This window comes from Malus domestica, chromosome 04 (assembly GCF_042453785.1).
Source record: "Malus domestica chromosome 04, GDT2T_hap1".
Classification (NCBI taxonomy): Eukaryota; Viridiplantae; Streptophyta; class Magnoliopsida; order Rosales; family Rosaceae; genus Malus; species Malus domestica.
Window position 1 is genome coordinate 30,398,825 of NC_091664.1, and position 16,338 is coordinate 30,415,162.

A 16,338-nucleotide genomic window follows, 5' to 3' on the forward strand; every position below is an offset into this window, starting at 1 on the left:
GTACGATGTACGATGAACGGATGTGATTTGAGGATTTCCGAGATCCTCACAAAGAAGATTTGACGGGATCCTCACAAAGAGGAGCCGACGGGATCCTCGCTTATTTTATTGGACAAGAATAGTAGCGATCGTAGCATTATTTGGCTATGACAGCTTTCACGTTGGATGAGATGAATATGGTTTGAGAGAGAAACTCCAAAACGTAATCATTCTTATACTTTTACAAGAGATATAGTTCGAATGACGTGATCCGACTGATTCCGTTTCTTTCTCCCCACTGAGACATTCTCCTTAATAGTCATGCATTTTAATAGTTAAACTGCAATTTACTTATAGGACATCTGGAGGTATGTAATATATAGTATATACTAATGTGGAATGAATGTCTTTGAGATTTGAGGTGCAATAATTTGCATTTCCCACACAATGGGGAGGCCAAGGTTTAAACCAATAACCATACAATAGCTAAGGAATTCCTTCGAATGCAGCAACCCACATAAGGGGTGGGACCACAGGGAAAAGAAAATATACGCGATCTGAAAGTCGCACACTAAAAATTTTCTTCAAAATGGATAGGGCACAAACTCATGCTTGAGTACGACTTCATACTCTACGAGCCCTTTCTTCATATAGCACTCATCACATTATCTCTTTCTTTCTACATCACTCATTACGTGCCCAATGTACGCTTCCATGAACGGAGGCAGTTGCCCCCAGTCAACTCTTTTTACCATGAAAAATGCTACACCTAAAACCATAAATTACCCTCTCGCGTTTTATACTTTTCTTACTCTCCACTCAACTCTAAACTAGCAAGAGTGGGATATAAGGAATTTCATTTTCTTTGTCATAGTCTTGATGGAACCACCATGTGCCATTCCACCATCTACTCGTAGCATTTTCTTTGTACGAGCATCTTCAAGTAACAACCAAAACCACCGGCGGGGATGGTACAATTTCCGGCAACCCTGCAAGAAACAAAGCTCGCGGATGCCAAATCGTCAAATTTGGAGTCATCGACCAACAATCTTTAACTTCTTCTGAGCTACAAACAGGCGTTCCGACAAAAACAAAACTCGGCAGTGTCGACATAAGAATAAGCCTTTTCTTCCCTTTCCCTTCTTTTTTATAGCATAAAGAATGAGCAGGTTGAGTAAAAGATGTACAATATAACCTGGAATCGGTGGGTAGAATTTACAGTTAAAAAACGGGCCGAGCAAGTTTGGTCTCTGATCCTTGTGAGACAAACGAATGCATCATCATGTGGGACGACTATGAATCTCTTCATTAAGAAGTCGTGTCACTAGACCTCGACCAGCAGGTTGCCGATTCGCACTTAAAATGCTGTGCAGTGAGTTTAATTCGTCCAAGTTAGCCTTCTTGAATAGGCTTCTGAGTGTTGTATCGACTCCAGCAGGGACGAGATCATTGTCGGATGCCTCTTGATCACTTTTTTCCTTTGACATTGTATTGCAGCTCTCACTACTTTCTTTGGATTGAGGTTTTTGTGGAATCTGTACTTGAGGTCGGGAATAGGGGCGAGAGTCCCAGTACTCGGAACAGACATGATTTCGGTCCATTGCCTCTATGGCCTGTTCAATATATCGGAAATTCCTATTAAGTCCTGATTCCACGAATCCCATCATAAAGGAGAATTAACTATGAGTTCTCAAACAAATTTACCTGTACAATAGCTGGTGAAGTAAACCCAAACATTTCAAAGCCATCGATACTCCCCGGTGGCTGCAAAGGAGGAAGGTTCATTTTTCCCAATTTATGTTGCCTAGTGATTTCTTGATTGACTCTCTCTCTCACCATTTCCCAGCATCTTCCAGCTGAATTATGTATGAAAACCTCACCTGGACAGTGCTCCAAAGAAACCTAATGGAAATAGCATAATCGATCAGGTAAATAACTAGCAATTTTAATCACAGTAGGAATATGGACAACTTTTCTTGGATCATCGCTACTTAAATATGGTTTTCCTGGAGTTCATCGAAATTGTTCATGCTAACTACGGTGCTTTCCCATATGCATATAAGTTCCTTTACAGAAGCAACTCAAGATTGGATATCGACAGAAAAGGAATACAAATATGCCACTAAATATTAAACAATGAAAAATCCCAATACCTTGAACAGTGGTCCACCTTGTCCAGCATCCAGTACTTCTGAGACATAGTGACACCTGACAGTTGGATCCAGAACACTGATGTGCCTAACCCGGCTTCTAAATCCTGCATCAAGCAGAACAAACATGAATTACATGAATGTGGATCTTCTCGGTTGGGACAGTATCTCAAATGCTTAGTTACAACTTACAAGGAATGCAAATGCAGCTTTACCTTTTGGAAAAATGGCTTGGCTGTTACACCATGACTTTCCAGATAGCACGACTCCAATTTCCAGAGGCTCAACAATGCAGGAGATCCTCCGCACCACCTTCGCTATTCGGGGACCCTTCTGGCGGTAATATCGGTCCAAATTGTTTTGGCTGGACGATGAGGCTCCAGTTGTCGTTCGTACATTGTCTGCTAAAGTTGTATCGGCAATTCTTCCTATCTTTTCATATTTGTCCTCATTCTCTAGTTTTATACTGGCACATGGCTGTGGAAGCTGAGGGTCACTCCTTGAATTAGCAACTTTGTGTTCAAAGATGGCACTACCGTTTGGGCCACATTCTGCTTTAGTAGAAACTAATTTGAAAGAGAGGTTTGGTGGATTAGAACCTAATTGTTCACCATGATCCTGTTCAACTTTCACGTGTACAGGATGAGATGAAGAATCCTTTTTTTCCCCACCAGGTAATGGACTGAAAACCTTTTCACCCATAACTGCTGCATCAGTCCCTGGTATATTCAAGATTGGTTCTTTCTCAAAACTAGGGTCACTCACAGTTGAAAGTGGCTTCTTTGGGTCGTCGTCTCCTTCATCATCGCTAAGAAGTATAACATCCTCAACTGAAGCCATATTCGTCCCAGATACCTTTGCATCTGAGGTCACAGCATATGACATGTCCTCTTGAGACAACTGGCAAACCTGCATTCTTGACTTGGAACTGTTGAGAGCCGATTCTTCTCTTTTAACTTGACGAAAAATTTCTAATGTTTTCACCTTCTGCTGCGAGGAAGTCTCACCAATGCTCCCGGCTGAACTCATAGGACTCTCTTTATGGATTTCTGTACCTAGAGGATCTTTGAAGTTTTTGCTTTGCAGCTCTGAGCTAACCTCTTTAAGTATATCACTTCTGGAGGAATAAGATATCTTACCAACTTTATTGTCTTTGGAAATATAAGAACTCAGAGCCAGCCCAAGATCGAGTCGAGCCCATCTGTATACTGCACTCAACTTTCCTTCCAATGCCTCAAGAAGGATGTTTAGTTCATCCATATCATAACGAAAGAGGAAAAACTTGGCGCTCCAAGCACATGAGCAGAATTTCTTTGCATGATTTAAGCATGCATATCTATCCGGGGAACAATGATGACAACCAGCTGCTGACAGATGAAGATCAAAAAAGCATATGCTGCATTCTCTCTCATTGATGGCATCAAAATTGTTATCCATCTTCAATGCCTGTGAAGAACTAGTGAGAAATTCTCTCCTCACACGCTCCATCTCAACACGTGCCTAGGGATAAAAAATTATAGAATGTCAGGGGAAAACACGTTGACCCAGTTATACAATGAGTGATTATTTGGTAGTGAAATAGCCAGCACAACAACCAGATTACCCAAAGTATCATCATTCATGGCCTTTACTAAAGTCGAAAGAGGGCGACAAAAAGAAATCCTTTTCCCAATAAGTAAGCACGGTAGTAAACTAGAAAGTAGGTTTTACCTTTAGTGTTTTTGCTAATATCCCATCCTTTCCACATGCATCCTTCCATCGTAAGTTATCTGGAGTATTCTTCTTCAGTAAATTGAGTTCCCAATGTGCTTTCACCGCTTCCCTTGCTGCCCCAAGCAACAATTTATCATGAGAAATGGATGTCTTTCGTCCCTGCTCCTGATATAGCTCTATAGCGATCTGCCCATGGGGCAACCAATCAACAGGAGCTACATTCACAGCCTCGGCACAATTAAAACCACAGTTGAACCCTGAATGGTATGCTCGAGGAAAGGTCAAAACAAACTCTCCAGCATTCTGACAACATCTATACACAGGTACCCCTTCAGATTTCAGAATGGAGGGTGAAAGCTGTGTGACCTGCATGATCAAAGAAAACGATCATGATACAGACAATTTCACAGACCAGATACGATGGTTGAAACCCTGCAGTTGTAAACTTGCAAAAGATGACAACTAGTAAATGCAGATGTTATATTTGAAACCCTGCAGAAATGTAGAGGATACAGAAGATCCATAACAGAAGTCCATCTAATATGGCACAGAACAGATGCAAGATAACTCAAGTTATCCATCTCATAAGTAAAAAATATTCACCAAGTCTTCAATATTAAAGAATCTATTTAGCTATGAAAAAGAGCTAATGAAGGCCACACCCATTTAAAAATAAACTGCCACAACCTGATTATACAGGTCTTGTCATAATTTACCCTTCAGTCCGTCTTTCCAACAGAATGCTAGGTGATATTACTTCCAGGGAAACTTGAGTGACATTAAAACTTGAAAAAACAAACAGACTACATTCACTAAATCCCATACAGCACATCAGCACAGACCAGGAGCATATAACATAGATATTTTGCCGCATACTGGAGGTAATGAGTAAATGCAGCCAGCCACAATAACTAAATATCAAACAGCACATTAGCACAGGCCAGGAGGTGTTACTCACCAGCTTATGAAGCAAGTCAGGTTGCTCTTCAAATAGGCCAGGGAGGTGCTTTCTCATTGATTCTTCAAATTTACAGGCATCGCTACCAGGGATACCATACCACAACTTTGGAGCACCCCAATGCATATAATTTAAAGAGTACAAGTGGTGATCTTCAACATGCTGTTCGCGGAAATAAAAAAAGAAGAGGAATCAGCCGTCAATAATATGTCTCACATATATAAGCTATGGCCTAATGCAAAAATTTGAAATAAGTTGGCTGCATGAAAAATGAATGCCGGCATTGCTTTCAGGTAATAAGTTGGGGGAGAGAGAGAGAGAGAGAGAGAGAGAGAAGCTGTTGCTATCACAAGATACATGAGAGGCTCGTGCTAGCACATGCAATATGCAAGCATGGGGTTGACCATATGACGAGTGGTGGTGATAGTGCAGCTATCCTTGGATGATTAATCTGTTGTAAGGAAGAAAGATTATCTTACCCAGCAAAAGGAAGAAAAGCACATCCCTATGTATAACCATGGCACCAGAACACCGGATATATCACTGCTTTCGTAAGAAAGAACAGATCCGGGAAGTCTTGGAAAGTTGTTCAAGTTCCAGCCCGAATTTATGTACTGCTCTTCTGAAGGAAAAGCATCCTTACTGGACATCTTGGGAAAACCACTACCAAAAACTCCAGTTTCTAGATCAGCACCATAAAGAACCTAGGGCAGATTACGAGCACCATGGTTAGGGTAATGAAAGAGAGGGAGAGAGAGAGAGAGAGAGAGAGAAGCTGGTATTTGCCTAAATTTCTCAAGTCATACCTCAATTTCTTCAGTAGGTCTCTCTACCATCCGCCAATATTCGCCCTCAATACTTCCTACAGATGGCTCCCAGCACTCTTTAAGTTTAGCAAAGTTACCTCCTATACTAGGAATATGTTCGTTCTTGCTGAAGTATTGAGCCTTGAAGTCATCAGCATATCTTTCAAACGCTTCTAGAGTAAACTCTGGACCAGGTTCAAACCCAAACCGTTCGGCCTCACAACCTCCATCATCCCCAGATCCTCTGCCACCACTTTGATGATCAGTCCCCATCCGTGTGCTTCTTCTTTTCTTCCTCATATGACTATGGCTTTTAGGAACCTTTCTCATTGAATCTCGATTTTGCAGTTTATCAACTCTCTGGACTCGAGTAAAAAATTTTGAGGTCCCCCAAATAGCCTTTTCCTTGAGTGGACAGGGAGGCTTCCAAGAAGAGGGAGGAACAATGCGACAAATACCATATGGTTCAGCTTTTGGGCGTATGCTCGCTATATATTTCAATGTGTCTTTGAACTCCTGAAATTAGGTAGCAAACCAAGTCAGAAATCTGAATTCTCCAACTTTTTATTAACAAGTAACACAAGTAAGAATACGTCAACAAACTTCGAAACTGTAATAACTCAAATTCCACAAGTAACAAAATGCACCTCCTCAGAAGGCCTGAAGACAGGAGCGTCCTGAAGGTCCGGCCTTTGACCTTCCAGTGGATGCCAACGTGCAGAGACCTGTTCAAGGACTTAATCATCAATTCTGTAACTTTGAAGACATAGGACCAAAAACCAAAATCCCAGGCAGTTTGTCGATTCATGAGAGTAACGTGGGAACAAGATACTTATGATAAAGGATTACATAGGAACCAAGCAAATAGAAGGGTGAGAGTAGAGGGCATGAAGTTTGAAGAGTAACCTTTTGGCAATTACTACATTGTGGACACCCACGTATAACCCCCTTGGGAAGAACAGATCTTGGGGGACAATTCTGTAATAAAAGTAGTATATGAGACACCATTTGCAAGTATAGAATTAAAGCAGGGAAATGCATATAAATGATTAAAACACATAAAATCAGAGGAGCACTGAAAAATTACTTGTTCAAGTTGCTCCCAATCAGATTCATCCTCTGACTTGTTATTTCGCCCATGATTTATGCATTGTCTGCGTCGAACAGACCTCTTTGCAACCCCACCAGTGTCAATGTCAGTCTCCATCTGAACTGATTGTGATTTAGAAGGACTAGCAGTTGCTGAGGAACTAATTCTGTTTTCACTATCTTGTTTCTCACTTTCATTTGCCCTTTGTAAGCTGAAAGATGCAAATGACTCAAATCCGGGTGGAACAGAAGGAAACTCATCGTTATCCTCTTGCATGCAAACTCTCATGAGTTCTGTCCCCATTTAGAATTCTCCAAACTGTTCGTCTACGTGGAAAGAATGAAATACTTTAGAACAGAAGTAGGATGATCGCTTATCTTCTGGCTTATGAACTTCAACATAATGAAATACGCTGTTTTTATCTGACTATTAATCGCTTCAGGCAACTTAGCAGAAAATCAAAGGTTTTGTCTGCAAAATCGAAAAACAGACATCTTAGGGTTTCGAAAGCATGCTTCAGCAAACCAAATTTATTTGGCTTCGTTAGCATTAACACACTTCGGGGACACCAAATTCAGCACATTGGTTCGTAACAATAATATATTTTCTAGTTTTTCAGAGATGTTGCTAGTCACATTTACATCAAATTCTGAACAAGAACATATACATATTCAAGATATGTTATGAAAAAGTTCAACTAAATAATCTGTCAAAACGAAACAAAAAAGAAAAACGAGCAGGTAACTGTAAATATCATCTAGATCAGCTTCATTATATTATTTGATCCGAATCGACACGATCACAGACACAACTGTCATCACAAATCAATCATGCACAATACACAAAAAAATTCATGAAAACAAACATAAATTAACCAAGTGAACAGACATTATGATAATTTCATCACATTTTACTTGAAATTTTCTTAAATGAATTGAAATATTACTAAATATATCAAATCAATGATTAAAAATACCAAGCCTTTGTAATTAACGATAATTTTGTAGCATCAGACAGAACTACAGAGAGAGATGAGATTTGCCCAAAAAGTCAAATTAGACAAAAATTAATTAAATTTCAATAAAATTAGGGCTTACATCGTGATGATCCAAGATTATACAATCCCCACTGAGCTAATCCAGCTCAAACTTCCATTCACTACACCCAGAATTTGCAGAAACCAGATCAATTAAACAAAAATTGATTCCAAAAACTAACTCAAAAAAATAAACTAAAGTCAACAAAAATTTCAAATCCGTGAGAAATTAAGCAAACGGATTTGATTGAACAGATCTAAAAACCCTAACCCTAATCCTAACCAAGACGGACCAGTCAGAAACAAAAAGCAGAGAAAATGGAAAGCACTTTTGCTACAGACGAATTGGTCAGAGATGGGTACCCACCAGCAACAAAACCGAAAATGACAATCAAGGACAGCCTCTCAAACAGCCTTGAATTTCATCTGAGACTCGTATATAAGCAAAATCCAGAAACCATGGGGCAAGGGTAAATCTGGAAAAAGAAGGACAAAAATTGTGGAACCAAAATTTGGGGCTAAAATTCCAAAGCTGGAAGAAACCCTAACCCTAACAAGCTTGGAGATTGATTCAGTGCAATTTAATTTTTGTTTGGTGCAAAATCAGCATCTTTTTATTAAAGCTGACAAATAACAGATGATATGATAACAGTTGGGACTTGGGATAATAATGTTCCCCTTTTGGATTCCGAAAAATCAATTGGAAATTAAGATCTAGGGTTTTTAATTTTTTTTGGGGGAAATGGGGATTTGGGGGATCCTATTGTTTTTGTGATGAATTTTTTGGATAAATATGTGATTTTAAAAAGTGGGTGTATATTTTTAATTTAATTTTTTTACCTGAGTTTTGGTTGGTTGGTCGGTTTCTTTGAGATTGCGTGTGGAAACCAGCGAGACTTTATTGGACAAAGAATGTTAATTCCATGGGCGCCCTTGTGAATCGTATTAAAGCTCGTATGGATGTGCTTTTAAAATAATTGAAATTATTTTTGGTGAAAATATTTTCAGAACCAATCCTTAATAAAAATGTAAATAAATTCTAGAAAATCACTTAAAGTACTTCCTGGAAGAAACACATACTGGTGCTTCTTGCATAAAGCACTTTAAGTGTTTTTGGAATCAAAAAACGTTTTCTCTAAAAACGCAATCATTTTAAAAGCACATCCAAACAAGCTCTTATTGTAGGGCTGTTCGGTATGGAATCCCAAATCGAAAATGAAATTTCAAATTTCAAATTAAAAATTTTTGGTATTCTTAATTTTGGGATTTTCGAAATGTTTTCGGTATTTCAGGATAGATCGTGATTGTGTTTTCAGTTTTTGGCTTTTGAGCATAAATTTGAGATTTTTGAGTTGTGGACTAAAGTTTGGGCCTTTGTGTCACATTTCGGGCTCGACTTCACTGTAGCACGATATTGTCCGCTTTAGGCCCCGGTTTTGTTTCTGGAAACTCACGCAAGCAGAACTTCCCAGTGGCTCACCCCTCATTGGATTGCTCTCAAGTGAACTCGCTTAACTTCGAAATTTCGATGGAACCCGAAGCCTTACAGGATGCATCAGGATGTGACACTTTGACTAAAAATTTTGTTGCCCATTTTCATATCATTTGAAATTTAGGCTTTTAACTTTACCAATTTGAAATTCCGTACCAATTGAAAAACCAAATCATTCTTACCAAGTCAAATTGATGGTCCAAAATTTCAAACTACTTAATTTCATACTTTTATTTCTAATATAGTCTACTCTCAAATTACTTAAATTCAACATTCAACATGCATGTAACCAAAATAAATAGACGTATATATTTTCGGTTCGGGATTTCCAAACTATTGAATATGTAATTCCGATTCCCGTACCGAAAGGTTCGGGATCGGTTTGGTATGGATCTCAACAAATTTGGTATTATCGGTTTTGGAATTTGTCAGTATGGGATCGCGATTTTTTTTTTGTTTGGTTTGGGATTTTTGAAAAATAATAATATTCTAGCCCTAGTTAATTGCTTCGGTTGGTCATTGTTTCGTCGAATGGCTCGTTCAGGAGTACCTTTAAAATGATTGAAGCGTCTTTTACGAAAATATTTTTGGATTCAAAATTCTTAATAAAAGTGCAAGTGAATATTATAAAAGAATTTTAGTGCTTTGTGTAAGAAGCATATAATTAGTAATTCTTGTAGGAAGAACTTTACCTGTATTTGAAAAAAAAAAAAAACATTTTCTCTAAAAATAGTCTCCAATCATTTTGAGAGCGGTTTTAAACAAACCCTAAATGTTACCGCGTATAAGGGCTGGTTTGGTATTGTTGTGCTTTGAAAAAAAGCTGTTGTGAGAATAAGCGGCTGTGCTGTGAGAATAAGCGGTTGTGAAATAAATCAGCAGAGTGTTTGGTAAACTTTTTTGTAAAAGTGCTTTTGGAAAAAAAAATCAGTATAATAGTGGGTCTTTTCATTAAAGAAGCACTGTAGCTCCTTGTGCTTTGAAAAAAAGCCAGTTTTCCAAAGCTGCAAATAGCAGCTTCAGCTTTTTCCTTTGATTTCAGCTTATTCTCACAGCAGCTTCCAAAATAAGCCCTTTTTTTTCAGTTTACCAAACACCTAAAACCCTCACAGCTTTTTTTCATGGGTGCTTTTTTTTTAAGCACCTCACTCCCAAACTAGGTGTAACTATTGGGTTTGGGATGAATATGTCCTATGCATCTTATTTTGTTAGGAATTAACTTGGCTGTTGAATTAGGAATTCAATTCAACAACCTCTCCTGCTTATACTTAATCCCATGTGAACATGTGTCTAGGGGTGGGTTCGGTACGGTTACCGTACCAAACCCTTTGTACCAATTACCATACCAAACTTTCGGTATACCGAAGTGCAGTATTGCTAAAAGTTCGGTTGGCATGGTATGACAATGGTAATTGCCATTTTGTTTTGGGACAAAATATGTTTTTGTTTTTTTAACCCAATTCGAGGGCAAAACTTTTTTTTTTTGTACATTTATCTCATACATTATAGATTAAATTCATCTATTATTCATCATTCACAATTCACACACATAATAATTCAAATGATGCATCAAGATTAATCATGAAAATTAAGCTTACAATCCAAATAGAAGTTACGAATCAAAACAAATAGAAGTTAACAATCCAAATATAAATTAAAGTTTCAAACCAAATAAAAATTGGAAGTAAACTTCAAAAAGGAGAATTGATTGATCAATTATTCAAGCTTAAAATGTCGAAGCTTGTGGAAGAGGCATTGAACTTGAAGAAGATTGAGTTTGTGTCAAGCCTACATTACAAACAAAGAAAACATATTAATTAGTAGCAAGAGGAATTAAAGTTGAAAACCATTTAATAACAAATTTACTAAAAAAATTAAAGCATATCTTTCTTATTTTCTCTTCTTCCATTTCCTTGTAAAATTGAAGCATATCTTCCGTTGGTTCCTTGTAGAAGTTTAATTCATTTGCCCTAAGCCAACCACTAGTACGCACTAGTGCCTCCATTATTTTAGGAGTCAAGGATACCCTAAAGGGTCCACAACCCTCCTCCCTAGGCTAAATGCATTTTTACTAGCAAAAGTAGAAGTGGGGGTTACAAATATATTTTGGCTATTTGTGAAAGAATTAGGAACTCTTTTGTGTTTGATTTCCACAATTTCAAGAGATCAAAGTCACCAACAACAATACTAATATAAGTAGGGTTTTATTTTCAAATTATTGGAATATTATAAATATGTGTTATATAATTATCTATTATATAATTTCTAAATTATATATTATATTGTATTTACGGTAATATTGTGGTAATGGTATCCATTACCAATACCGTTCCATGAAATTTCGGTACGGTACAATACCGTACCATTACCGATAGGTACAAAAAATTTGGCACAAAATCGGTATGGCACGGTTGATAATTCGGTTGGCACGGCAATTTGGCAAAAAAATCCACCCCTACATGTGTCCACGTTTTGATGTGTTCACACAAGATTGGGTATAAGCAGAGTGTCTTGTTCATTTTGTTATATTTGGTTGTTGAGGTATGAGATGAATTACTCGTTCTATCAATAAAATCTTATTTGTCAAGACAATTGACTTTAACACGTAACTTATTTGTATTTTTAATTATTATGCGTTTAGTAAATGAATATTCATTTTTTTTATTCGTCTAATATGATCAACATTATTTGTGTTATCGTGTATTCTCTTTAACGCTTAATAAATTTAATATTAATAGGTAGTAGTAGGTAGTATGGTGGATTTATACTTTTTGATTGAGTCTCGTTTTCTTTTATAACCAGTCATCCTCTTTACACGTTCATCTATTTTTTATATACTTTGACTTCTAACGCATGCATAAAATATGAACCAAACAAATAATTTTCATGGTGATTTTATACTTATTGATCGATTCTCGTTTTCCTTATGTAAGGGAATGACTATAAACTTAAAAGTATAATTTCATGGTAAATTATAGAGAGCTTCTCCTATAACTTTCGAATCTTTTCCGTCTGTTAATTAACGTTGTTAAAGATGAAGCTTCTAATGAGAGTTGAACGTAAAACATGTCAATTCGTTTGACTCAATTATTGAGCTAATTAAGGTGGTGGCTTTGGTGGTCCTTCTTTGATTTGTTTTCTCACAGAAAATATGGCTTAATTTGATTGGGCTTAAGGATTGATCCCTTTAATTAATCACCTTAATTAGCCTAATTAATTAAAACAAGATAAATAGTTAGCCTTCTTCAACGTTTGATACGGTCCACACACAAAAAAACTAATGAGTGCAAGGGGACTTTATATTTAAAACGTATATATAAGTTTTATGGTTTGGTAGGAAAATGCCTTTGGAATGACCAATAACAACCCTATGACATTGTGCCCCTTCAAGTAAGACAATAACCAAAAGCCAAGAACCAAACAATTAATTTTCATATTTTCTTTTGGGTACTATTTATCTTCGAGTGGTGCTATCTACGCTCTCTTTTTTACCTTTTACACTCTTCTCACAATTTTCAGTCGTTAGATCTAATTAATTAAAACAAGATAAATAGTTAGCCATCTTCAACGTTTGATATGGTCCACACACAAAAAAATTCATGAGTGCAAGGGGACTTTATATTTAAAACATATATATAAATTTTATGGTTCGGTAGGAAAATGCCTTTGGAATGACCGATAACAACCCTATGACATTGTGCCCCTTCAAGTAAGACAATAACCAAAAGCCAAGAACCAAACAATTAATTTTCATATTTTCTTTTGGGTACTATTTATCCGCGAGTGGTACCATCTACGTTCTCTTTTTTACCTTTTACATCATTCTCACAATTTTCAATCGTTAGATCAAATGAATTGAAGATGATCAAAAGACAAAATTAATAAAAGTGTGCGAGGGTGATTGTTTGACCACATAAAATAAGTTGAATAACTTTCAAGCACTCGTTGTATAAAATGAATGTCTCGCATTTGTTATAACATGAATAACATACGACTAGGAACATGAAATGCTCATTTTAGTCACTATGAAGATGTGACCCGTTTGGTTGTTATTAGTGTTCTAAAAATCGGCCTAGGCAACTGCCTAGGAGCTAGGCAGTGAAGACTCACCGCGATTTAGGGCAAATCATTTCAAAAAATTAGTTTGGAGCTAGGCACCCGTCTAGGCGGGCTAGGCAGCACCTAGGCGGTCCTAGGTGGATTTGATTTTTTTTTAATTAATTGTGTGCTTTTTTATTTTTTAGTTTCATGGTAGTATACTTATGGAAATGGTGTACCTATGACACACCCCGATCCTAGAGTCAAGGAAATCTTCCTGCTAGTAGATGGGTTGAGACCACTACTTGGTTTTTAGGACGTGACTGGGAGTGCTCGTGAGTTCCCAAAAACAAAACCGTGAGGGAATGGTAAGCCCAAAACGGACAATATTGTGCTACGGTGGTGGAGCGGGCCCGGTAAGTGGTCCACCCCGGGCGGGGATGTGACAACCTAATTTGCAAATGATGGATTGACTACAAGTTCATCCGATTGTGAAATGAATTTGGAGAACTTTTGAGGGGATACATACAAAAAAATAAAAAATAAATAAACTAGATACAATAACGTTAAATAATTTAGTGTATATCCAATCCAATGCAAGGATTACGAACAAGAAGAATTTAGTCTATCATCCAAGAATACTCCTCATTATGATTATATGCTTACCGTTTTTTAAATATTGAACTTGTTGGATGGATGTACTTTGTGTATTCTTCTACTTTTATATTTGCATTTTATCATTCTTCTTCTATTATCCTTACAAATATAGTTTTTATTAAGTGTAAATAGGCACTTATTTACAAGACATATAATAAATTTACATAAATTCGCCTAGGCCACCTAGGCGCTAGGCCCCTACCTATTGCCTGACTAGCACCTAACGTTTTTTAGAACCTTGGTTGTTATTAACACAATTTTCATAAGAAAAGTTCTACGATGCCCCTGATTATATGCTACTCTAAACCCTTTAATCATTAGATTTTGATTTTGATTTTTGTACTTTTGACCAAAATCTAATAGTTAAAAATTTCAAAATATTCGATACTCTAAAATACATTTTTTTCATAAGTATAGTTCCAATAGATAAAACTCAACTCAAAAAACCCAACAACAAAACTATCACAACAAAACAACATCAAAAGGATACAAAACCCTAATGAAAACTTTATTTCAACTTTTGTAACCTCTTCATACACCCCCAATAATCAAATCCTACTATCACGCAATCTTTATCCTACATTAATCTGATAGATGTTAAGATTATCATGTATAGTTGTATTCATGATTATCTAGTCTTCTAGTAGATGTATATCACTGTTCCTTGATTATCTCACCATGTACACAAACTTATATATATATCGTGCTTAATCATCTTGAGCATCGCTTTCTTAATTGGCTCACTATTGTCAAGGTTATCATGGAAAATAAATCATGTTCAAATCTGTTTCAACTTTTTATTTATGCTTTTTCTTATTTTCAATCCCGTGATTCAAAGTTGTGTGCTATATATGTCATGTTTTAGAACAGTTTTCTTAAACCTTTTCCAGAATTCAAAATTAGCTACGGTCAGAAACAATTGGGTTTAGGAAAAGCATAAATAAAAAAGTTGAAAAATATTCTAAAATAAAACATATATAGCACACAACTTTGAATCACATGATCGAAAAAAAAAAGTATAAATAAAATGTTGCAACAGATTTGCAGTTTACCATGATCTTGTTTCCGTGATGACCTTGACAAAAGTGAGCCAAAGTGATGCTCAAGATGATTAAGGAGAATATATATATACACATACATACACACACACATATATATACACAAGTTTTTGTACATGGTGAGATAATTAAGGAGAACAGTAGTGATTTAAATCAACTAGAAGATTAGTTAATTATGAATACAACTATGAATGATAATACTAACGTCTATCAAATCAATGATTAGTGTTTAGAGGATTTTAGAGGAGAAGTTCTCTCTTATGTAGGGCATACCATTGTCAGAGAAAAATTTCATTGTAATGTCTGATAAACAACGGTCTCTCTATCTCGAAACGTATTGGTTCAAAAATAATAAAGAGTGCTTCATCTAGAGTGGTAAGTTTTTAGATGATTTGCCTTGATTACTGTGTTCCTCACCCTTGAATGTAGGTAAGAGTTGATCATGTGATTGTTCTTTTCCTTACCACAATTTTTGCAGGCAGTATACAACTGCTCTAAACCCTAAACAAAAATATTTGAGATCAAATTAAAAAAAAAAAGGTATAAATTGATTCCCATACCTTATTTGGAGGATTAAAACTTCAAAATCAATATCCATATGTTAAAAGAGTTTGTTTTTCTGTATCACAACGTTTTAGGGTTTTAACCATAATAGAACGTAGGAGAAAAATTGCATGAATGGTAAAGGTTTGATTATTGGATGTATGTTTATTGGTAAATTTTGGTATTCTTTAATTCCATCTTATGCTTTACGGTAATTATAAAATAAGGCGAAAAAAGGAAATTCACATTTAAAATTTAAATTGGGCGTAGAATGACATTGCATGGGTTCAAATAAAATTTTCCAAACCCTAAAGCCAAAAAAGACAAAGGTGAAAAAACCCTACTAATGGACGAGTGTTGCTGCAGCCATAGCCACCCCACCACGGCAACCGGCAACCCAAAGCCATTTCCAACCGTCTTCTCTTAGATTCACAAGTCACAGCATCAACCGAGGCTGTTTTGGATGGAGGATATGATAAAAATAAAAGGACATTTCTTTTTACTTAAGAGAAAAGATAATACAATGGTACCAAGACTTCGAGGCTGGTTTAGTGTGCATAATTTTTTTTTTAATAAACGATAACATTATTGAGTTAGATAGTTAAATGTTAGGAGAAAGAGAATCGATATGAATTCGATATGCATAAGAACGTATAGGTATTATTTCTTTCAAATTAGAATAAATAATTTATCAAATTTAAGTATGTTGAAGGAAGAAGTCTAAAAGATGAATTAAGATTACCCTTTCTAATATTCACAAAATCAATTGCATACACATTTAACAATTTTAAAATTTACAAGCTATCCAAGCTTGAGGA

The 16,338-nt window shown here is 36.3% G+C and overlaps 1 protein-coding gene across 6 annotated transcripts; it reads right to left on the reverse strand.

The window, feature by feature from the left end:
- Positions 1-1,085: 1,085 nt before the first annotated feature.
- LOC103434206 (putative lysine-specific demethylase JMJ16) lies at positions 1,086-8,529 on the reverse strand. Of its 6 annotated transcripts, none has more exons than XM_008372521.4 (13): positions 8,100-8,529; positions 7,794-7,854; positions 6,694-7,022; positions 6,513-6,584; positions 6,254-6,331; positions 5,607-6,122; positions 5,280-5,504; positions 4,801-4,962; positions 3,840-4,208; positions 2,345-3,629; positions 2,133-2,236; positions 1,684-1,881; positions 1,086-1,592 (listed from the first exon to the last, which is right to left on the reverse strand). In XM_008372521.4, exons 3-13 carry the CDS (start codon positions 6,997-6,999, stop codon positions 1,260-1,262), a joined length of 3,648 nt encoding a protein of 1,215 aa, XP_008370743.3. In that variant the 5' UTR covers positions 7,000-7,022; positions 7,794-7,854; positions 8,100-8,529; the 3' UTR covers positions 1,086-1,259. The 6 variants fall into 6 exon arrangements, with proteins under 6 accessions (XP_008370743.3, XP_008370741.3, XP_017187242.3 ...); XM_008372519.4 differs by having other exon boundaries at positions 6,694-7,167; XM_017331753.3 differs by lacking the exon at positions 7,794-7,854 and having other exon boundaries at positions 6,694-7,167; positions 8,100-8,483.
- Positions 8,530-16,338: the final 7,809 nt, after the last annotated feature.